General features: G+C 41.6%; 1 protein-coding gene across 1 annotated transcript; it reads left to right on the top strand.

Annotated features, from left to right (window-relative positions):
* Positions 1–24,018, top strand: LOC124267312 (ADP-ribosyl cyclase/cyclic ADP-ribose hydrolase-like). The gene is made up of 8 exons (XM_046702234.1): positions 1–143; positions 3,491–3,668; positions 12,044–12,182; positions 13,698–13,919; positions 15,610–15,689; positions 16,261–16,347; positions 20,016–20,102; positions 23,781–24,018. The coding sequence occupies exons 2-8, from the start codon at positions 3,511–3,513 to the stop codon at positions 23,923–23,925; spliced, it is 918 nt and encodes a 305-aa protein (XP_046558190.1). The 5' UTR covers positions 1–143; positions 3,491–3,510; the 3' UTR covers positions 23,926–24,018.
* The last annotated feature ends 1,859 nt before the right edge of the window (positions 24,019–25,877 follow it).

Genomic DNA, 25,877 nt, shown 5'->3' with positions numbered 1-25,877 from the left:
TTTTAATGTATACACACCTTACTTACACAGGTGATTGTCTTGTCAAACAGGTTGATTAATATCTGTCAAGTTATAACAGGTAAACACACAACAGATAATGTTATTTCAACACACCTGCCTTGATCAACAGTTCGCGGAGTCAGGTGAGTAGACGACTCGGATGCTAACGGTATATTGTCCATGTGTATTTTGATGGCGGAAGAAGTTGCAGTAAAGGACTGAATCCAGGATGGATGAAAGATGCGAGTGAAGAGAGAACTACTGATAACGTTGTACTGTGGCCTTTTTCACGTACATGAAACATGAATAACCTTGATGTTCATTGAAAATGTGTACACTGGTTTATGCTTACAAAACCTTTCGGTTTTTTTATACATTTGGCCACTTTGTATGTGTGTTTTGGTGTCTATATGACGTATGCCTGGAAATAATTGAGTTTGGATCAGACAACCTAGTGATTGTTTATAATAAGCGTTAGGTTGCTCAGGGCTTAGAATATTTACAAGTGGTGGAGATGATACATCCGGTCTAAACACTCCCCGATATATCACCACTAATGGTGAATATAATATATCCAGTACAAATCTCCCCGATATATCACCACTAATGGTGAATATAATATATCCAGTACAAATCTCCCCGATATATCACCACTAATGGTGAATATAATATATCCAGTACAAATCTCCCCGATATATCACCACTAATGGTGAATATAATATATCCAGTACAAATCTCCCCGATATATCACCACTAATGGTGAATATAATATATCCAGTACAAACCTCCCCGATATATCACCACTGGTGGTGAATATAATATATCCAGTACAGACCTCCCCGATATATCACTACTGGTGGTGAATATCATATATCCAGTACAAACCTCCCCGATATATCACCACAATGGTGAATATCATATATCCAGTACAAACCTCCCCGATATATCACCACAATGGTGAATATCATATATCCAGTACAAACCTCCCCGATATATCACCACAATGGCGAATATCATATATCCAGTACAAACCTCCCCGATATATCACTACAATGGTGGTGAATCAATGGTGGTGAATATCATATATATATCCAGTACAGACCTCCCCGATATATCACTGCTGGTGGTGAATATCATATATCCAGTACAGACCTCCCCGATATATCACTACTGGTGGTGAATATAATATATCCAGTACAAACCTCCCCGATATATCACCACAATGGTGAATATCATATATCCAGTACAAACCTCCCCGATATATCACTACTGGTGAATATCATATATCCAGTACAAACCTCCCCGATATATCACTACTGGTGGTGAATATCATATATCCAGTACAAACCTCCCCGATATATCACCACAATGGTGAATATCATATATCCAGTACAAACCTCCCCGATATATCACTACTGGTGGTGAATATCCTATATCCAGTACAGACCTCCCCGATATATCACTGCTGGTGGTGAATATCCTATATCCAGTACAAACCTCCCCGATATATCACTACTGATATATATCACCACAATGGCGAATATCATATATCCAGTACAAACCTCCCCGATATATCACTACTGGTGGTGAATATATATATCAGTACAAACCTCCCCGATATATCACTGCTCCCTATATCCAATATATCACTGCTGGTGGTGAATATCATATATCCAGTACAAACCTCCCCGATATATCACTACTGGTGGTGAATATAATATATCCAGTACAAACCTCCCCGATATATCACTGCAATGGTGAATATCATATATCCAGTACAAACCTCCCCGATATATCACTACTGGTGGTGAATATCCTATATCCAGTACAGACCTCCCCGATATATCACTGGCTAACATATGGTGAATATCATATATCCAGTACAAACTCCTCCCCGATATATATCACTACTGGTGGTGAATATAATATATCCAGTACAGACCTCCCCGATATATCACCACAATGGTGAATAACATATATCCAGTACAAACCTCCCCGATATATCACCACTGGTGGTGAATATAATATATCCAGTACAAACCTCCCCGATATATCACCACAATGGCGAATATCATATATCCAGTACAAACCTCCCCGATATATCACTACTGGTGGTGAATATCCTATATCCAGTACAGACCTCCCCGATATATCACTGCTGGTGGTGAATATCATATATCCAGTACAGACCTCCCCGATATATCACTGCTGGTGGTGAATATAATATATCCAGTACAAACCTCCCCGATATATCACCACAATGGCGAATATCATATATCCAGTACAAACCTCCCCGATCTCCCCGATATATCACTACTGGTGGTGAATATCCTATATCCAGTACAGACCTCCCCGATATATCACTGCTGGTGGTGAATATCATATATCCAGTACAAACCTCCCCGATATATCACTACTGGTGGTGAATATAATATATCCAGTACAGACCTCCCCGATATATCACCACAATGGTGAATAACATATATCCAGTACAAACCTCCCCGATATATCACTACTGGTGGTGAATATCCTATATCCAGTACAAACCTCCCCGACCTCCCTATATCCAGTACAGATATATATCACCACAATGGCGAATATCATGGTGAATATCCAGTACAAACCTCCCTGATATATCACCACAATGGCGAATATCATATATCCAGTACAAACCTCCCTGATATATCACCAATGGATATATCGAATGGTGAATAAATATCATATATCACCAAATGGTGAATATCATATATCAGTACAAACCTCCCCGATATATCACTACTGGTGGTGAATATCCTATATCCAGTACAGACCTCCTAGATATATCACTGCTGGTGGTGAATATCATATATCCAGTACAAACCTCCCCGATATATCACTACTGGTGGTGAATATAATATATCCAGTACAGACCTCCCCGATATATCACCACAATGGTGAATAACATATATCCAGTACAAACCTCCCCGATATATCATTACTGGTGGTGAATATAATATATCCAGTACAAACCTCCCCGATATATCACCACAATGGTGAATAACATATATCCAGTACAAACCTCCCCGATATATATCACTACTGGTGGTGAATATAATATATCCAGAACAGACCTCCCCGATATATCACAACAATGGTGAATAACATATATCTAGTATAAACCTTCCTGCTATATCACTACTGGTGGTGATATCATATATCCAGTACAGACCTCCCCGCTATATCACTACTGGCTGTGAATATAATACATCCAGTACAGACCTCCCCGATATATCACCACAATGGTGAATATAATGTACAACGATAAAGCAGTACTAACAGTGGATGCAATACATATATCTTGACACTGAAATGAGAACATGGGATAAAGCGTCACGGCATGCCTTTGAAAGACATCCATATTTTTCACCTAAAGTAAATTCTGTAGTAATATTAAACTGTCATATTCCTACATATGTCGTTATCTTATCTGCTATATATTTCTATATTTTAGGCCCAATCATCTGAAAGAAAATGAGAAGAATCACAATTTTGTTGTCACTCCTTGTGATGACGTCATGTGTGTATGACGTCACCAGTGACAACCCTGGAACGACGCCTCACCTGTCGGAGATATTTGTCGGCCGATGTTGGGACTACAACCTTATCAAATACAAAACGCTGATGACGATGTAAGTTTCATAATCTCTTATTTATTAAGCGCATTTTTAAATTTATCTCTAAGTAAATATCAAGGAAACGTAATATTATTGTTTAGACGCCTGCACCGGTTTGTGCCTATGTAATCGGTTATATTGTTTGCCTATTGGCAATGATGGTGATTATATAAGGGATGTCTGCATTTTTCAACAAAAGGCACATATTCATACTTTCGGCTGTGAAAGGTTACGCTTGCTAGAGGGGTACGCAAAGTACGCGATCTAGTCTAGCATTGTCACACATCCACTTTGTGGAACCCCGCAGTGGCTCAGTGGGTTAGATCGCTCACTTGGGTTGCTGTCGATCGGGTGCTTCACTCTGAGGGTGTCCGTTCGAATCTCTGAGGGGGCTCAACCGCATAAGCGTTCTACAAACTGTACTCTCAGAAAGTCTTACCAAGCTATAACCTTTGTCACATTTATAATAGGCATTGCGTATCCCAAATGCTTAAAAGACATAAAATGCCTTCTACACACACTACTTGGACATTATTTGTAAGATGTCTTAACTTTAAGCAATGGTATCAGATTTCAACGCAACAATGAACCAAAGGGATGTTTCCTTACATCCACCGCTTGCAAAGTCATAAAGATATTTTATGTGAGCTTCAGTGACTTTTCAAGAAACGGTCAGGTTTTCCGAAAACAATAAACAATTGTAAAGATTAAACAGTGTTGAAATGACAAGTTCATTGTATTAGAATAAATCGAAAGCTGTTCACTTTGTACTGTGAAACCGTATACACATGTTAAGCAAGTGAAAGGTGAACTTTGAATCGTTCGCTTTCCCTTGTATACTGAACAACATTAGAAACGCACAACCCATTTGATACAAAATATCCCCGTCAGACTGAAATGTACCCATGATATCTGAGCATCGTCGGTGCATTTTAGTGTGGTGTGTTTCAAATGTTGTTCAGTATACAAGGAAAAGCGAAGATTCAATAGTTCACCTTTCACTTGCTTAACATGTTCATATTCATATTGTTTTTCGTTTCAAAGGAAGCGGATGTGTGGAAGTTCGGTTCATTTCCAGTGTGTATTGTTTGTTTGTTTGTTTGTTGCTTAAAGCGGCACTCAGCAATATTCCAGCTACATGACGGCGTTAGTAAATAATCGAGTCTGGACCAGACAATCCAGTGATTGGCATCATGAGCAGCGAAATTGGTATACAATGACAGAGCTAGCCAATAATGATTATATACCTGGGTAAAATTGCAACCCTTGCGACACACTTACATTAAAAACGCAAGATTTTTAATTCTAACCTGGTAAGTAAAGTTGTCCTTTGGCAAACTGTAAGTGTTTTAAGATCCCTTAGATAAAACTGTATATTTTTTATTTGTATCCAACAACTATTTATATACTGACTTATATCAAGATTAAGATTAAGACGTGCTCTTGTGTCGTCATTGATCTTCGGTAACCCATGCTTGTCGTAAGAGGGGACTAACGGGATCGGGTGGTCAGGTCTGCTGACTTGGTTGACATATGTCATCATATCTCAATTCCTTGGGTCGATGCTCATGCTGTTGATCAGTGGATTGCCTGGTCCTGACTGGATTATTTACAGACCGCCGCCGTATAGCTGAAATATTGCTGAGTGCGGCTTTAAACAACAAATCAAGCAATCATCGCCTGCTGAACAAAAATGATATACATCGAACATTCTTCTTTCACTTTTTCATTGCATATTATATAAAAAGCCCGTCTTTCCTTGATGTAATAACACTATTTACAAACCAACAGATTCCCAACAATATCTCAGTTACAATTCATGTCAGTAGTTGTACGACATATTAATCACACCCTTATCGATGGATTTACAAATGGTAAGAAATTATCCTAGAGAAATATCTCAGGACGAAATTAACGACTCTTCATAAAACCCAGTTGTGGTCTTGCAAAATTAAAGATATACCTGGTTTTGTCCCTTTTGCTGCAACCTTTATAATCCAAACCGGAAATTTTGGAAGACATTGAATTCTCAAAATAATTGTGAAGAATTTCAACAATAAATGTCACTAAATAAACTATAATCATAGACAGTAAAAGACAGAACTATAAGCGAATCCTTAATAATGGCTTCTTTCTCACAAGGAGAATACAACTGCTTAGACCGATGCTCGTGATGTCAATCACTGAATTGTCTGACCCAGACTCGAATATTTACGGAAAGTAGTCATATAGCTGGAAAATTCCTGAGTGAGCGTGAAACAAACAAAACATATGGAAAATAAGAAACTAAAAGTGAAGTCGATGAAACCGTGTGCTTTATGTAGTTCTTTTACATTCATTGACGGAAAAACATTTAATGTCCGTGAAAATATGAACTGTGCTTTCAAAACGTGATTTATTCAAGAAAATGTGAATTAATTTACACATTTATTGTACATTTTCCTACTTCCGTAATACCTCTATTATGAATGTTTATGAATCTTTGAAATACCGTTCCATAAAAAGGTAAAGCACCCTCAGCAGAACAGTGCCCTGTGACGTCAAAATACTAGGCGTGGGATGATACACCGTTATATCGCGGATCGCGATTTTTTCACTACCTGATATAAACATCGATCACTAAGTAACACATCGAATCTCACCTTAAACATTTTACTTTAATAAGTGGACCCGTGAAGGTCCGGGTTAGAATTGGCCTTCAGTAACCCATGCTTGTCGTAAGAGGCGACTAACGGGATCGGGTGGTCAGGCTCGCTGGCTTGGTTGACACATGTCATCGTATCCCAATTCCGTAGGTCGATGCTCATGCTGTTGATCACTGGATTTTCTGGTCCAGACTCGATTATTTACAGACCGCCGCCATATACTAGTAGCTGGAATATTGCTGAGTGCGGCGTAAAACTAAACTCACTCACTCACTCACTTTAATAACTGCCACACAATTTAAAACTGAAAATTAGTGGTGATAATGTAAATAATACATTGCGACATTCTGCCAACTGTAAATTCATCGGTGCGCCAGATTTTTAGCCATTTTTTGTGAACTCATGATATTTTTTACTCAAGAAAATCAAAATGGGGAACCGGGATATCTACTTATAATTTAGGACTAGGGTTTCGTTTGTTATTTGAAATAGGGGAAAAAAAGAATGGAATGACGCTTGTGTAGACAGTGTGCCGATCCGGGATTGTACGGTCCCTTAGTCGCATAGTCCCGAAGATCCGAAACTTGATTGGATTAACGGGGACCAGGTCAACTGCCGATTGTTTAACGGTCGCTGGTCGGTTCACAGTCGAGACTGCGTGACCCGATAGTTCGGATTGTCGTGTTAGGCCATGTCAGCTCGTGTCGGCTTTAATGGCGACCGGTTGGTCCGTAAGGTCGGAAATCTGATCCGAAATATCATATCGGCCTGGTTGGCGACTCGGCCAAGCGGTGTCATTGCGAGACCGCACGCTCAGCGGCTAACAACGCTAAGATCCGAAATTAAGCGTTGGGTTTACAGGGGATCCGAAAATATATGTCCGTGGGATCACGCAGGTTATTTTGCCATTGATGACGAGGGGGGTCATGCCGGCTGGCCTCTTTGCCTATCTATCTGCTCGGTTGAACAGGCTTTATTGTTGTTGTTTTTTTGTTTCTCCGAGTTAATATGAATGTAGTTTCAGTTTCACAATACACGCGATCGGCAATGTAAGCTGGTCACTCACTATCTCTTATGCCAGCCAGTCCTGCTAGACTTTAAACCTCTGTAAATTGAATTCAAATAAATAAAGAGACGTTTTGGGTATAAAAAGTAATGATCGATCTACTCATATATATGATCTTTTGTTGTTTTATTTCATTTCACGCACAGAAAATTAATGAACGATGATCATTTTTGTAAGTTCTCACCTCAGATTCTTCCGAGACCACTGAGTTTTCGCACTGTAAACGTGGTGCGGTCATTTGGTAAAGGACTTAATGGGCACTTTAAACCAAATGTTAAAACATGCAGTGAAGGAACTGATTATATTCGTTGCCACAAGCTGCATGGAAGTCTGTCGTCCATATGTACTAGACTGCTGTGTTTGGGCGTTCGGATCAAACATGGTGCTGGTGTGTTTAGCACTATTGGTTTTCGCTGTTTTTGACAATGTTTCCTTTCACTCAAACTCAACGGATATTGAATCAGTTGCTTCACTGCATGTTCCAGCATGTTGTTTATAGTGCCCATTAAGCACACAAAAAGTTGCATTTACCTTAGAGTATAAATGACCTCACCACGTTTAAGTCTATGTATGACTATCAAATTAAATGTCAAAGGTCACATGCAACCAAAAAATCAAACATAATTAAAACACAATTATCACTTATTCATGAATATAATATACATTGCTGATTATGAAAAACATAAACAAAATTATAAGCGTACAATCGCAAATCAAAAGTGCAATATTTTGTACTTGGGTTTACTTCCCAAGAAATGAAGCACCCGGGATACCGAACCCAGTCAGAGCGGGTGGGTGAGCACTCAAGTGTAACGGCTGGTTCATTTGCAGATGCCCTCACGGGTCATTGTGTGTGTATATAGAGAGATGTTGGGTTTTGTAAATACATGCTCATTTTTTGTGTATAACATTTTGTAATCAACAGACATCATAACATGTCATGTGTACAAGTATCACACCTGCCTGTCGGTGTAATTACATAATGTGACAGAGACCGAACTCGGGCCATAAAGCAATGCGTTTTGTTTATGGTGTATATATAGCCTGATTGGTGTTAAGTTCAAATTGCATGTGGTCAGTGATCGAAGTTGTGTATTGAATATTGTCATTAGCAGACAGGCAGGCAGACACATATGTGTCAATAAAACAGACATTGAGTTTTGTCTGTGACAACGTCATATCTTATCACAGTTAGAAATTCTGTCAACGCTAAATAATGACATTGGTTTTAAGTATCGAACTGAGAAAGTGACTAGGTAAGAAGAACGTGTGGTGAAATAGACAAATGAAATTATATAAACAGTTAAATCGGTAATCTACTGTCATAACATATAAAAAGCTCGCGCCTGTGAAATATCACCAAACATTAGAAAAATAGCTCACACCAAAGCCTTCACCGAGTATTTACCGGACAACCCGCTTCCAAGCTGCGCGAACCTATATCACTGCGCATGTGCTATGAGCGCAGTCCAGCGCAGCGAAGCCCCGTTGAACCAACTTGGGGGAAAATTAGTGAATCGTTTGAACTCCGATTTCGCGCGGGTTTTTTCATCGCGTTATTTTTCAACTTCATAAGTTGAATTTGCATTTTGGATGATTTGTTTCGTAAGTCCATACCGAAAGGTATCATAATCTGCAAAGTTGTGTTTTACGTTGCATGTGACCTTTAATCAAACTTAGTGCGCATACGCACACACACACACACATACACAAAACAGAAGAAGGAAACAATCAGAATTTGTCTCAAACGGGCTAGTTTTGCGTAAGTACAACTTTGCTTGAAGACCAAAGTGATGCCAAAAGTGGCAAATTATTTCTCTTGATATAATTAATGCGACTTGATAATTATTTCTTATAAATTACCCAGCAGTAACATTTGAACGATAATGACGTGACTGTCTAATGAGAACATACGAAGTCAACATGAAATGTTATTACCGCATTAATCTTAATTTGTCAGACTTAGTCTCCAAATTACTCGTGTAAGACGCAGTCTTGTTATACAACATGTCTGCTAATACAGAGATTGATTATATATTCAACCCAATAACGAAGGGCTCACCATGCTGAATACATCAACCATTTTATAATGGAAAGATTTCCGGAATGTATTGTTTAACAGAAGGTGTTTGTATAACGTGTCCAGTGAAGCGTCAACGATTTGGATTTGTTCGTACCTGTTCCACATTCTTTACACAATTTCCCTGCCTCTCATAAAACTTTGAATTAAGAAAATCCATAACGGGAAGCAGAACCAATGTGTCATTTTAAGTTTAGATAAATAGATTTCCCTTTTCGTGGTATTGAAACACAAGAGCTGAAAGAATAGCACGTTTTAGTCAGTAACACTATTTTGAAATTGTCTGTACAGTCACCCCTTATGAAATGATATGTTGACTGGAGATGCAACATATTGACATTTACAGACTCCTTTAACCGGTTCCAAAATGGTAAATATTGTAACTTTTTGAAAACTTGTTGAATTATAATCAGCAGCAAAAGAACGTTCAAAATTAGACAGGCACTGTAATCAAATCATTACAGAAATGGACATAAAGAGCGGATCAAAGACATTTTTTTGGTACAATATCTTGACACATCAATGAATAGCTGAGCACAATAACAATACAATACGTGAACGTTTGCAGTCAAATCAGACTCTTGACTTCAGTATCTAGTGTGACCACCACAAGCGGCAATAACTGCAGCACAGCGGCTATGCATGGAGTGGACCAGTCGATTGATGAAGGCCATTGGCACCTGGAACCACACTCTGAGAAAGGCCTGGTGCATTAAATCGGCTGTATTTGGCCTTGGTATGACATTATTCAGTCTCCTCTGAATTTCATCCTAAAGATGTTCAATTGGTTTTAAATCAGGACTAAGGGCTGGCCACTGCATAATGTTGACACCGTTCTGCTGTAGGAAGAGTCCCGTGTAGCTCTAGCAGTATGGGCCCGGGCGGTATCATGCTGGAAAATGTTGTTGCGGTGACGTGCGAAATGTGGTATGACGTGGGGTCTGAGAGCTTGGTCGATGTAGCGCACCGCTGTGATGCCGCCTCCTCTCCCTGGACCAAGGTTCTGGAACACCGCAGGGCCCACTCTCTGGTTCAGGCCTATTCCACCCCAGACCATGATGCATACTTCCCCACGAGTCTTTTTCCATAACACATTGGTCTGAGTAACGCTGGCCATGTCGTCGCCATATTCTTGTTCTGCCAGATGCAGCTGATACGCAGTACTGACTCTTATCTGTGAACAGAAAAGTTCTCCATTGCCTGTATCGCCAGTTGTGGTGTTGTAGGGCAAACTGTAGACATTCACGCCGATGACGAGGGGTGAGGATAGGTCAACGGTAAGGTCTACGGCAATGGAGGTTCCCGCTGTTAAGACGTCGGCGTACTGTACCAGTACTGTTTGGTCTTCCGTGTGTTGCCACTGTCTGGCATGCTGTTTCGGATGCCTGCATGAAGGGATTCTGTCGCTCAACATGGAGGTCTTGTCTTGTGGTCACCCTTGGTCTGCCAGTACGGGGGCGATCATTTGTTGTGTTGGTGGCCCGGAAACGTTGCTGCAGCCTGTATATGGTCCGAGCGTTGACCTGGAAATGATTGGCAACGGCTTGTGCAATGTGGCCAGCTTCAAGTCTTCCTAGCGCCTGGTTCCTCTGAGCTGTCGTGAGAAGGGGCATCCTGCTGGCGTTGTAATGTGAATGTTTCAACCAGGTTTGGGGGTGCATTTAATGGGGCTGGTCCTTGTGAACAGCACATGCAGCATGAGTTGCATGAAAAACATGGAGAACACCGTGCCATCTCCGAGATCAGGTAGTGTTTTTGAGACCACTTCCTGGGTTCCATTCTGAGTTTGGGAAGGACTGTCTTTGCTCAGGTAAAGTTGGAGATGTTGTCAACAATATACAATCAAAACATTAAATGAATTTACAGTTATCCGTTTCTGCGAAGGAAACTTCCAAACTGACGTTTCTTTTGCTGCTTAGTATATTTATGTGGCTATTCGAGTCTGTGAAAAAGAATAAAAGTATTTTTTCATGTAGGGATTATAAGTGTTTTATTGTCGTGAGGTACCTAACCAATGGGCTATCATAAGGACTTGGATAGGGATATCTGATTATGTATTTGTTGATGCAGAAACAAACATATCACAAAGAACCTATGCTGGTAGTTCGAGGCCACAAAAAGGATCAGGTTGCAGGCTCGGCCAAATTTATAATTTCGTATCATCGTACCCCGACGACAAAGTGTGAAGCTCATTACATCAACCACTGGTTTGTCTGGTCCAGACTCAATTGTCCACAGACCGCCGTCACGTGGCTGGCATGTTGCTGTGTGGGGCGTTAACAAACCCCCTCCGTGGGACTTTGCTTGCCGTATGAGATGCGGTGGGGATAGACTGGTGGGTGAAGCGTTCGCTCACCACGCAGAAGAGCGGGTTCGATTCCCAACATCGGTACAATGCGTGAAGCCCATTTCTGGAATATTGCTAAAAGCGGTGTAAAACTAAACTCAGATATGTAGTTCCACCTTCTATTTCCAGGTCGATTCCCCACATGGGCACAATATGTTAAGCCCATTTCTGGTGTCCCCCGCCGTGATATTGCTGGAATATTGCTAAAAGCGGCGTAAAACTAAACTCACTCACTCATACACTCATTTCCAGGACGAACGTTGACGTGGACTGTGAAGCTCTGTGGAATGCATTCTTCAAATCGTTTTCCTTCCAACCCCCTTGTTCCCTCTCCATGCAGAACTACCAGGAATTCATGGACATGGCCAAACAAGATCTGCCCGTAAACAAGGTAAAACCTTTCACCTTCACCGGTTACCGCAGGTACTGAAGCTCACCCTTATAGTTTACGAAAGAAAATCGTTAACTTTTTTATCCACTTATATGGGTCTCTCATACAATATTAACATATCCTGCATCCTTTTCATGATAATTCTGCCCATTTGTTTTATATACACTACAGTTTAGAGTGGCTTAAAACCAATTTATCCAAACACCCCTTTTCTTTCTGTGATCACGTGTAGCCAAATTGGCTCATGCATCCTAGATTTGCCCTGATCAAGGTTAGAACGGGAGGTTGTAGTCAGTCATACCAAAAGCGTCAAAGGATGGCACCTTATCTTAGCTCGCCAGGGTGTGGCTCTTGGTTTGATTTCACACATGTCGTTAATTGCATCCCTCAAGCCTTCCTTGTACATGACCGTGAAAATGCGGGTTAGAATTGATCTTCAGTAACGCATGCTTGTCGTAAGAGGCGACTAACGGGATCGGGTGGTCAGGCTCGCTGACTGTCATCGATGTTCATGCTGTTGATCACTGGATTGTCTGGTCCAGATCCGATTATTTACAGGCCGCCGCCATATAGCTGGAATATTGCTGAGTGCGGCGTAAAACTCACTCACTTCTGGTGTATTAAGCTTACACGTCAGACCCGTGAAAGTCCGGGATAGAATGAACCTTCAGTAATCCATGCTTGTCGTAAGAGGCGACTAACGGGATCGGGTGGTCAGGCTCGCTGACTTGGTTGAAACATGTCATCGGTTCCCAATTGCGCAGACCGATGCTCATGCTGTTGATCACTGGATTGTCTGGTCCAGATCCGATTATTTACATACCTCCGCCATATAGCTGTGTGCGGCGTAAAACTCACTCACTTCTGGTGTATTAAGCTTACACGTCAGACCCGTGAAAGTCCGGGATAGAATGAACCTTCAGTAACCCATGCTTGTCGTAAGAGGCGACTAACGGGATCGGGTGGTCAGGCTCTCTGGCTTGGTTGAAACATGTCATCGTATCCCAATTGCGCAGATCGATGCTCATGCTGTTGATCACTGGATTGTCTGGTCCAGACTTGATTATTTACAGACCGCCGCCATATAGCTGGATTATTGTTGAGTGCGGCGTAAAAATAAACTCACTCACTCACTTTTCAGATTCTATTGTATGCCCTCTACACATTGGCACGAGACATACTTGTCCCATTCTGAAAATTCAAATGTAATTTTTCATATTTGGCAAAATGGCCACAAGAAAACAATTAAATTCTTCTGTATATTAGAGCATAAGATAATATAACAGACCACAATAATATCGTCGTTAGTTGTCGAATTCGATGTCTGGTGAGATTTGAGCGCTCAAACACATAATGCGCATATCTTATGCTTGAAAATTGTCCGTGTGTTTTTAATGATTATTTACATACCTCCGCCATATCGCTGGAATATTACCGAGTGCGGCGTAAAACAACAAACCAAACCAAAAACCAAAACTGAAGGTCTACCTTCTAGGACACTGTTTGTATTTTAAGGCGATGTTCTGGTCTGGGACCTATGTCATCGCCCACGAGTATGCCCAGGACAGTGGACGATACGTGACCCTCGAGGACACCCTGATCGGGTACCTGGCCAACAGCATCGTGTGGTGTGGGTCAGCGTCCGACCCCAGCGGAATGAATTTAAGTCGGTGCCCCTCGTGGACTGACTGCCCGCTGGAGGCTAGTGAGTCATTCTGGGCGTCGGCATCCGCAACTGTGAGTATTGCAATACACAGTTGAGTGAGTGAGTTAAAGTTTGCAGTCACATCGACAGTTTTCTGCCATATTGTGTCTAAAACAAGGAATACTTTTGAAATCGGGACTGTTTCAAGACATGAGCAGACACAGGTGCTGGTCACATTACGGCGATGTTTATTACTGATAAATTATTTGTTCTATCTACCAAATTATTATTATAAGGGACTGTTAATAATTTATGGGTGGTGGTGGTGTGATGCTGATTTTAATGTGAATGACCCCCACCCGTACAGTTTATGTACAAAGTAGGTGACCCAACCCTGCATGTCATGTACAAAATCAATGCTCGTCACGCCGAAGACCTGGGTTCGATGTGGTCATCAATTTTGAACATAAAATATATATTTAAAATTATGGGTAGGGGGTCCATTGATTTTGTACATGACATGCAGGGGGTTCACTTATTTTGTACATAAATTTTAGGGGGGTGTCATTCACATTGTACATGCTTCTCCATAATAATCATCAACACGCACGCACGCACGCACGCCACACACGCACGCACGCACACACACACACACACACACCATAAATTATGAACGGTCCCTAAGTTGTCTGAAGATCGGACTGATGGACGTGAACCCACTCTCCGGGCGCAGCGCACGTGAAGTCCGGGTATGTGCTTTGACACGCCAGTTCGACTGCACGTGGAGCACGAATTCCATGTACAGTGGATGCTGTGCATTGACTAATACACGAGGAAAAGCAACTTCACGTGCACTGCGTCACTGTTAAGTTGAAATGGAATGGTCTGCCCTACTTGAATACCCGAGAAGATCCGGGTTAGAATTGGTCTTCAGCATGCTTGTAACAAGAGGCGCCATATTGGACACGTCAAAACATTAAATACACAACAATCTCGTTTCCTGTTGACTGGGTTCCGTCCTGTTGCGCAACTTAGTACAATAACCAGTCCAAAATTCTGAGACCAACTCATTCAACTGGATATATAGATATTAATCAGTATTATTTGATACATCTAATCATGTATGTATATTGCAACACTACGCTCCTTATAACCCTCGCAAACACGTCGTGCGGCGTGCTCTGTCGTACAGCGTGCTCTGACAGACGGAAATCTGGAAATCGTGGAAATCTCAAAACGAGGCTCCGCCGCTAGAAATGTTTGGCGGTCTTGTACGACCTTGATATCTTATCAAATCACATTGTACGTTACAGAATAAACCGAATGCGCGCTAAAAACACATAACAGGTGTAACCAGTGAGCCAGATGAATTGTGATTCATTTTGCTACCTCTTCATACAGGGACAGTCTGTGACCTCTTAGTTAAAATCACGCTGCCTAAACCTCTTTATAAAATATAGAAATTCAATTCATTTGTAAATACCATTTCCTTATGAAACAAGGAATTGGAATTTCCTTTAACCATAGTTGTTTGTAGTGTCTCTTTTCATTTTCACACAAGAAAATTCGGATCGGCTGAAAAGAAGGTCATTGTCTGAATTGGTTCATGAGACTCATGTTTCGGTTTGCGGATGGTCAGGCACGCTGACTTGGTTGACATATGTCATCGTATCCCAATTACGTAGATCGATGCTCATGCTGTTGATCTCGATTAATTATATAGCTGGAATATTGCTGATCTCGCCTTTGTAAAACTATGTAACACATTGTATCTCTTTAAAGTTTGCCAAATCTGCAAAGGGCGTGGTCACTTTGGTGCTTGACGGGTCACGTGACGGCAAGCCATCATACAGCAGACAAAGGTATCTTGTTCATCTGTTAACCTGACAATATCTCCACATCTTTTCGCTACATATCTGCAGTGCATGTCAAAATACTGGACTTAATAAAGAGCTAACATGCACTTAAAGAGCATCCTTACTACTTTGATGGTTTGGGGGCGGTGGGGAAGCCTAGTGGTTAAAGCGTTCGCTCGTCACGCCGAAGACTCGGGTTCGATTCCCCACATGGGTACAATGTGTTAAGCTAATTTCTGGTGTCCCCGCCGTGATATTGCTGGAATATTGCTAAAAGCGGCGTAAAACCAAACTCACTCACTCACTCACTCTCTTTGATGGTTTGCTTGTTAAACAGTCATTGCCCATTTTGATTTAAACATATTTTTATTCATGAAGATGAATTGGGATTACTGCTTATGTTAACACCGCTCCCATGTAACGTATAATACAACATGAAATGGAGGATTTGACGTCATCGATACTGACCATTGCATAAATATAATATTTTTAAATATATATAAATATATACAGATTACATGAAATACAACTATTCTCTAAGTAGTTGGCATTGTCCATTTTCACTCTGTACTTCCAGCTTCTTTGCTAAACACGAGTTGCCGAACCTAGACGAGAGTGTCCAGGTGCAGGTGTTGGTCACACATGCCATCGGAGGTCCGGCCAGGTGAGTAGTACGTGCGTGCGTGCGTGCGTGCATACGTCTATCTCACTCACTCACTGTTTAACGTCAATTCCTCAGGTGATTCATTAACAGGAAGCCTCTCCTCCAAATAACTCTTAAGTGAATAAATACAAACGCACACGCACGCACGCACACACGCGCGGAGTGTTACAGAAGTATGAATGTTACGTACACACAGATCGTGTTCTGATTGCCAAACCTTCGTATAGCCACATACATACGTACACACAATATGTCTGTAATATGCCCACGCAAGTCTATGATATGTGGCAGGTCTAGATTTCTGCTCTGGGCTCCTTCTTATATAGGGGCGGTGGGGTAGCCTGGTGGTTAAAGCGTTGGCTCGTCACGCCGAAGACCCGGGTTCGAATCACCACATGGGTACAATGTGTGAAGCCCATTTCTGGTGTCCCCCGCCGTGATGTTGCTGGAATATTGCTAAAAGCGGCGTAAAACCAAACTCAGTCAGTCAGTCCTTCTTATATTTTATTCTAATATATAAACAAACACGAACGCATGCACAAACACGAGTTAACCGCTGATGTGACCACTGACACCTGGGTTGAGACTATAATGATGAATATTGATCTGGTTGTTATGACAACACGATTTATAATAACGACATGTTCTGAGTATTAATGCTTACCTGTAGTTTGTAAGATATTGCCCAGACTGATTCATAGTTACCTCTGACATGTAGACGGTTCTGTTGCATGTCTATTTTTGTGGATGCGGGAAAACATAATTAAGCAATACCAGGTATCGCTTTTGTGTTAATTAGGGAAAACATAACGAGTCACTGTTTGACGGGGTTTACGGTCAAATATGTTACATCAAGGCCTATTATCTTCAGTCGATCATTGATTTCAAGCACTGACTGCCATATTGATCGATGGCTTCTTTTAATATTATAGGCTTCCCGAGAGATCGTAAGTGTTCATTGTATGGCCAAATATGACGTCGAATATTTGGTTTTTTTTATTGTTGATTAAAGCAACGTTTCATTAGTATAGTATTCCCAGAAATTATTAAGAAAGTTGTTTCGGCATATTTCAAATACATGTATATGAATTATAGAGTTTTACTTAAATTAATATGTTGAGAATTGATTTTCTTTTCAGTACTTTGTGAGACCTCCTTGCCCTGCAATACACGACTGAATGCGCCTAGGTACACTAAATTTAAAGATCAAAGTTTGTAGGAAATGGTGTGACAGCGTATCCCAATATTCGACCACTTCTTTCTTCATATCCTCAATATTTCTAAGTCCTTTTGGTTTATTCTGTCCTTCATTAGTCCCCACACATTCTCAATAGGGTTAAGATCTGGGCTGAAGCTGGGACAGTCTAAAACTTGAACATTTTCGTCCGACAACCACTGTTTTGTGTAGCCCGCAGTGTGTTTTGGGTCGTTATCATGCTGGAAAATCCAATTATCTTCATACCACAGTGTTCGGGACGGTGGAAGGAGGTGACCATTTAAGATGCCATATATCGTTCATTCGTCAAATTTCCAGTGAAAATACACAACGGTGTCACTCCATGTGATGATATCCCACCCCACATGTGAAATTTCGGGCTATGTTTTGGGTTTTGGTAGATAAGTTTCACGGTATATTTTGTCCAAATTTTCACAGTTCGGAGACAGAACTTTCATCAGAAATGTAAACATTATCCCAATTTTGATTTTCGTGAGCCCTACACCAGTTGAAACGTCTTTCTTTTTGTGCATCTTTCATCAATGGTGAGGGAATTCCGTGCTTTACATACCTGAGGACGTCCTCTTTTAATCATCTCATTTCTGATATTCTCAAAGCTTTTCAATTTTCCACTCACAATCTGACCAAGTCGCCGGCGATCTGTAGTACTGTACTTCCTTGGCGACCGCCTCCGTGGTGTAGTGGTTAGAACGTCCGCCCGGAGAGCGGAAGGTCGCGGGTTCGATCCCCGACCGCGTCATACCAAAAGACGTTATAATATGGTACTTGTTGGTCCCCTGCCTGGAGCTCGGCATTTATGGGTATAACAAGGACTGGTCGGCTCAGAGTCAGTATAATGTGTCTGAGTGGGGTATTCATGCTTCACTGCGGCATGGTATCTCAGTGGGCTAGCACTATAAAGCCAGCTTAAGTCTGGGCTAGTACAAGCAGCCGCACATACACATACACACGCATGCACGTCGTCATATGAGCGAAATATTCTCAAGCACGACGTTAAACCCAATTTCACCTCACCTCACCTCACTTCCTTGGCCTCCCTGCCCCTGTCTTGTGCTCAGTCTCAACTCTTGAATGAATATTCTTCAAAGTTCCGTATACTGTACACATAGGAATGTCATGTCTACTAGCTAACTCTTTTGCATTTGTCACACCCCTTTCAAAATCTTCTAGAACCATCTTTCTTTTCTCTTCTGCTGTAAAATCTGCCATGTCAACAAAGGAAGGCGTCTGCTACACCTTGGAGATAACTCTTGATGTAGTAAGGTTCATTCTTAAGCCTACAAGAGTTGTCTCCCATTACCTTACTACATAATGTAAGACCTATTTCAAAATTCTATTTTCAGTATTAGGAAACAAAGATTTTTTCAATAATTTCTGGGAAAACTGTATTTCAGATATTGTTCTTTAGACGAGCGGTAGCGAAGCCTACTGGTTAAAGCGTTGGCTCGTCACGCTGAAGACCCGCGTTTGATTCCCTGGGTGCAATCTGTGAAGCCTATTTCTGATGTTCCCTGGAGTGATATTGGTGGGATATTTCTAAAAGCGTTGGAAAACCCAACTGCCTCACTCACTCTTAGGATAAACAAACATGTCTTCGATAGCATGATTGAGTTAGTGAGTTAAATAAAGGCTATTTTCACACATTTAGCAACGGCGGATACAATGAGGACTGTTGATGTGACGACAAATACTTAAGACGGACATTTGGGGGTGGGTGGGGGGTAGGGTGGTTATAATAAGGGGAGATAGACCGAATGTTTTCTTAATGCATTAAACAACGAAGGAGATAGGGCCACGATGCACATATTAACACAGTTAGGTCCTTTGAATAAAATTTAGAAGCCAATCACAAAAGCCAGCGTTCAAATGGGTGCAAAATGAAGAGCCAATTTCTTGGGTCTCCTGCCATGATGTTCTGGAATGTTGATAGAAGAAAGGCACTCACTCACTCACTGAGTGGCTTTCAGTCTGTCTATCCATCTGTAATAGTTGCCGGGGCAACGCAGATGAGACATGTATGTCATACAGTGTGCGAAGTAGTTTCCAAATTTTGCCAGCCAGTCGGGCTAGCTATGCTTGAAAGTTACTAGCCCACAAAATAATTCACTAACACGAAATTCGAATGAAGACACGGGTTTCATTATTAAATTGCTAATATGATGAACATTTTATCAGACCATAATCTTGCATGATTTAAAAGTATATTATAACCTAACAAGTCGGGGAGAGTGATATATTTACAAAATGACCCCATGAAAATTCACTAGCCAGTCGGGCCAGTTACTGTGGAAATTTACTGACCCGTCTGGATTTTTACTAGTCACGAGCTAGCGGGCCAGTGGCTATTTCCCACGCTGTCATAGTTGCTGTTCCCTTCTGTATCACAGATGATGTTTCACAAATATTAATTCCCATTATACTTCTGTGACAGAGAGACGTGCAACAATGGCTCCATAGTTGACCTGACAGATGATATTAGAAACCGGAACTTGCAGTTTAAATGCATCGACGATCCCCCGTGAGTATTATTGATGAGCAATGTACAATGGTGATGATGATGATGATGATGGTTGTGGTGATGATGATGATGATGATGTTGATGATGATGGTGATGGTGGTGATGATGATGATGGTGGTGGTGGTGGTGATGATGATGGTGATGATGGTGGTGGTGGTGGTGGTGGTGATGATGGTGGTGATGATGATGATGATGATGATGATGATGGTGGTGGTGGTGATGATGGTTGTGGTGATGATGATGATGATGGTGTGATGATGGTTGTGGTGATGATGATGGTGATTAATGTGATGATGATGATGGTTGTGGTGATGATGATGATGATGGTGGTGATGGTGTTGATGATGATGGTGGTGGTGATGATGATGATGGTGGTGGGGTGGTGGTGGTGATGATGGTGGTGATGATGATGGTGGTGGGGGTGGTGGTGGTGATGATGGTGGTGATGATGATGGTGGTGGTGGTGGTGGTGGTGATGATGGTGATGATGATGATGATGATGATGGTGGTGGTGGTGGTGATGATGGTGGTGATGATGATGGTGGTGGTGGTGGTGGTGATGATTGGTGATGATGATGATGGTGGTGGTGGTGACGATGATGGTGGTGGCGGTGATGATGGAGATGGTGGTGATGATGGTGATGGTGGTGGTGGTGGTGGTGGTGATGGTGGTGATGATGATGTTGATGGTGATGGTGATGGTGTTGATGATGATGGTGGTGGTGATGATGATGATGGTGGTGGGGGTGGTGATGATGATGATGATGATGATGATGATGGTGGTGGTGGGGGTGGTGGTGGTGATGATGGTGGTGATGATGATGATGGTGGTGGTGGTGGTGGTGGTGATGATGATGGTGATGATGATGATGATGATGGTGGTGGTGGTGGTGATGATGGTGGTGATGATGATGGTGGTGGTGGTGGTGATGATTGGTGATGATGATGGTGGTGGTGGTGGTGACGATGATGGTGGTGGCGGTGATGATGGTGATGGTGGTGATGATGGTGATGGTGGTGGTGGTGGTGATGATGGTTTTCTGATGGTGGTGATGATGATGATGGTGATGATGATGGTGGTGGTGATGATGTGATGATGATGGTGGTGGTGATGGTGGTGATGATGGTGGTGGTGATGATGTGATGATGATGGTGGTGGTGATGATGGTGGTGATGATGGTGGTGGTGATGATGGTGATGGTGGTTATGATGATGATCAAGTTGGTGGTGATGATGATGATGGCGGTGGTGGTGGCGATAATGGTGATGGTTGTGGTGGTGGTGATGGTGACGATGATGATCCGTGAATCATAATCATAATTAATGTCGATAGATAATGATGTGGAGCCAGGGTTTTCGGTAACTGCGCTTAGAGGTTCCAATGACAGAATGTTATTCGAGTTTTCCTATCACCAAGTCATCTTTCAAATTGTATTTTTAAAAGTCTAAGAACTTGCTAGCTTCTCAATGTGTTCTTACTTCTCACTTGTGAAATCTGTCTAGAAAGTAAGTCTAAAGCATAAATGTCATCAAACCTTTTTTTACCTCTGCGACAATTGTCGCACAACATGCGTAATTCCATTATGGAATCGTTGTCATGGAAACTGTTTACTAGCCTAACCCACAGCCGGCTGGCGCATGGTAGCCCTGGGGTGAAGCACACCAACAGTATTTATGTCAGCACTAATATCTATGTATCTCTGACCCTACTGTATCACCTGTTTGTATCAATGTCCACCACCCCAGGGACCGGAACGGCCGGAGATTAAACCGGAAATTATAAGATTTAATACTCCGTACATATGACACTTTGAGATGATTAACGAAACAGTGCTTCCTAAACATACAGTTCCACAGCATCATAGGGGCGGTGGGGTAGCCTAGTGGTTAAAGCGTTGGCTCCTCACGCCGAAGACCCGGGTTCGAATCCCCACATTGGCACAATGTGTGAAGCCCATTTCTGGTGTCCCCCGCCGTGATGTTGCTGGAATATTGCTAAAAGCGGCGTAAAAACCAAACTCAGTCAGTCAGTCCACTGCATCATATGAAACCGCTTCTAGACCTGAAAAATAAACAATGGGTGATGATTAAAAGTACAAAACTAAACTAAACTAAACTACATGTTCTTTTTGGTTAAGATAATATTTAATATTTTAAAATTAGAAGTATATTTGGGATATGTTGTCATGACAATGAGCTCTGTCATATTAATGTCAAAAAACAACATGTCATTATTTTGAAAGTGCAGTATGAATAATGTTTGCGTGTATTTACGTAAACCAGACAGTAATGGTCAGATATATTTAATCAGGTATAGTTAGATCAGATAAAAACAATTTTATGCTTCTGGTTGTTATTTTTTGTATCTAATCTAAACCATCGAAAACGGAGCTGTTAGCTTAATGACGCATTTTGACGAAAAGGTATTAATAACATGTACTGTTACAGCTGCACCTTCATGCTCATGTCGGTCGCATCAGCTATATACAATCAATGTAAATAAATGATTAAATGTCATCAAAGAATGACGTATATAAAATTATATAAATTTATATAATTAACTGGAGTTTACATTTGTGTTGATGGTCAACATTGTGTCTGATTTGAGGATAAAAATAGTAATAAATATATGACAGAATTGATGTCATAATATGATAGAAGGAATTGCGAACTCTGCAGAAAAATGAAACGAAATAATTATTTGACGGTGACGTACACGTAGCAGGGTATCATGGCGTAGTTTCGGGGATTGTTTTCAGCCGAGTCATGATTTGACAACTTTGTACATTTTTGGTGAAATCCAAATTCCAGAGTATACTGTCTTCTTCCTCGCAGTTAATTATAGCATTGAGGCCAACGGTCCTTAATGTGTTAAGTTATATATTTGTCAGGGGCGGTTGGGTAGACTAATGGTTAAAGCATCCGCACGTCACGCCGAGGACCCGGGTTCGATTCCCCATATTTGATGGTGAAGCCCATTTCTGGTGTCCCCCGTCGTGCTATTGCGGGACTATTGCTAAAAGCGGCGTAAAACTAAACTCACTCACTATATATTTTTCAACATCCACAATAGTGATGCAGGTCTACGTTCAACACTTTGGTGAAGCCCACGAGCGGAGGTATGGCGCTGACAAACCCGGACACGTATTTGGGATGAACGGGGATTCGAACTCCCAACCTTAGGTTTTTCCCCACCGTTTTGAAAAATAACTTTCTGATTAGTTGTGTTAACCCACGATTGATGATCCATGACAAACCTAGATACACGATCGGCGGTATCTCGGTATCATAGGTTCCTAGAGCGCAAAAGGGACAGAACTCTTCCAGCGAATTGTGGATCTGAAGACGACTGGTTGACCGTCCCCTAAATACACTTTGATAACAAATAAATGTTACAACGTCAAACATCCGGAGTTCAGCGGCCCCAGTTAATCAGTTTCAGAGAGGAAGAAGCATTCTTTGTAGTATGAGTGACCTTAACAGTTGAATAAAAACACAAAGGTCAAGGTCAACACAAAGGTCAAGGTCAAAGACTAAAATATCGCGGAAAAAACATAACCATTCATTCCTTTACTAACAAAACAGCCGAGTAATGGATTTAGGTCAGGTTAGTTGATAAACATATTGTCGACCAGCAATTTGTTAAAAGTATACAACCATGACTGGTTTTAAATTCAGAGCAATCGTCCATCTCCTGTGTGCCGACGACCCGGAAGCCAGAGAGTGCAAGCTGGTGAAGCTCCATCTGGCTCCAGACAGCGGGAAACCTGCGAGTGGTCTCCCCTACCTGCTCAACGCTCAGTCGAGGTTTTCTAACGAATAAATGCGACCGATTCCTTTTTGTGCTTTCTATTGTTCAGACTGTTTTTAAAGAATGTAAACTTAAAATAAATAGTTACATAATTCAACAGCTTAATGACGTCTAGTTATTGTTGTATTTCATTTCCATGTCTCTGTTTTGTACCTTTAAGAGACCCCGTGCTCATTTTGAGTACCTCGAATCGGCGTTAAACGAGAACAAATATATGTGTCACATTCATTTACGTGTGGGCGGTGGGGTAGTCGAGTGGTTAAAGCGTTGGCTCGTCACGCCGAAGACCCGGGTTCGAATCCCCACATGGGTACAATGAGTGAAGCCCATTTCTGGTGTCCCCCGCCGTGATATTGCTGGAATATTGTTAAAAGCGGCGTAAAACCAAACTCAGTCAGTCAGTCATTTACGTGTACTGCTATCGATGACGTCACTATCGTGTTTTGAAGTCATTGTCTTGTGTGTACGTATAATAAAGGCCCCAACCTTGTCAAACGTTATCACCCGTTCATCATGCAACCGCTAAAAGGTTAATACGAGGTATTCTGAACAGCAATTACGCGCTTTTCGACCGAATCTGTCAACAGAGTATAGACAAAAATAGTAAGTTAGTAAGGTCTCACGCCACTTTTGGGAATATTCCAGAAATATCACGGCAGGGACTCCTAAAATGGGCTCCACACACTGTACCCATGTGAGGAATCCATCCAGGTCTTTGAATGACGACCATTAAACGGATTAACCACTAGGCTACCCACCGCCCCTTTGAAACTAGGGAAATCAGAATGATAAAATGAGAGTAGCTAGATCCTTCGAGATCATAAGCCATAAGGCCTGTAAGTCTCGCGAGGCGCTACTTACGGTACCAAGAGTATACATGTATTCAAGAAACAGTTCTGGTTCAAATTTGCGCGACCGCCAAATATGACTTTACTAGATCGGACCAAGTGTTTAACCATGCCTGGCTGTCAAAGCTGTTAACAGTTGCAATAGTTGGCTAATTTGGGGATGGTTAGATCGGAAATTCGTTATTCATGTTATTCATCTTTATTTTGTAGTAGTGTCACATCAGAACTGTTTCTTAAGTCAGTGATGAGGTAAAATGATTTTGAGTGAGTGAGTCAGTATGGTTTGTTTAACGAAGTATTTAACATATTCCACTTTTATGGCCTATGCCAGCTTGAAGAAATAGATTAACACCAAGTGATGTAGTTCTTGCACAGCTGACACGTGGGTAAAACACCCACCAGCACGGGGGTCGTGCGGGCTAACCTAGAAGCACAATGGAGGTGGGATCGGGACACGATCAAGGTTTCTATCGTGCCAAAGAGACGCAAGTGTGGACAACGTCCTGGAGAACTGAGCCACGGGTGGTCCCGGAACTGTCCTCGATAAATATGTTGTATTTTGAATAGAATTGTTATCGTAGATGTTGTATTGTACAAAACACAGAGCATTTCAGTTATGAGGCAGAGCCATCCAGTTATGAGGCAGAGCATTTCAGTTATGAGGCAGGGCATTTCAATTATGAGGCAGAGCATTTTAGTTATGAGGCAGAGCATTTCAGTTATGAGGCAGGGCATTTCAATTATGAGGCAGAGCCATCCAGTTATAAGTCAGAGCATTTCAGTTATGAGGCAGAGCCATCCAGTTATGAGGCAGAGCTTTTCTGTTCTGAGACCGGAACATGCAAACTCTGGAACGCCACAGCAATTTCTGACAAATTCAAGGTATCCATTCTTTATGTAGACGAAGGGGTCGTAGACGTAAAAACGGGTATAATGGGTGAGTGGTACAAGCATGTTAACTTTTATATCCATTTTGTATAAAGGTAGCAACATTTTCGGTTGGCATTAGTATACAGAATTTGTGAATTGTGGGACAGAACGTATACCTACATGGGATACTGAGTATATAATGGGTGCTTAGATCTTCATCCTGTGGACAGATGAGAAGCACGTGAT

This window comes from Haliotis rubra, unplaced genomic scaffold, assembly GCF_003918875.1.
Source record: "Haliotis rubra isolate DU_JTF1 unplaced genomic scaffold, ASM391887v1 Scf1003, whole genome shotgun sequence".
In the NCBI taxonomy this organism is placed as follows: domain Eukaryota; kingdom Metazoa; phylum Mollusca; class Gastropoda; order Lepetellida; family Haliotidae; genus Haliotis; species Haliotis rubra.
Note: the sequence above shows the minus strand (reverse complement) of the source record. Positions and strands in the feature narration are given on the sequence as shown.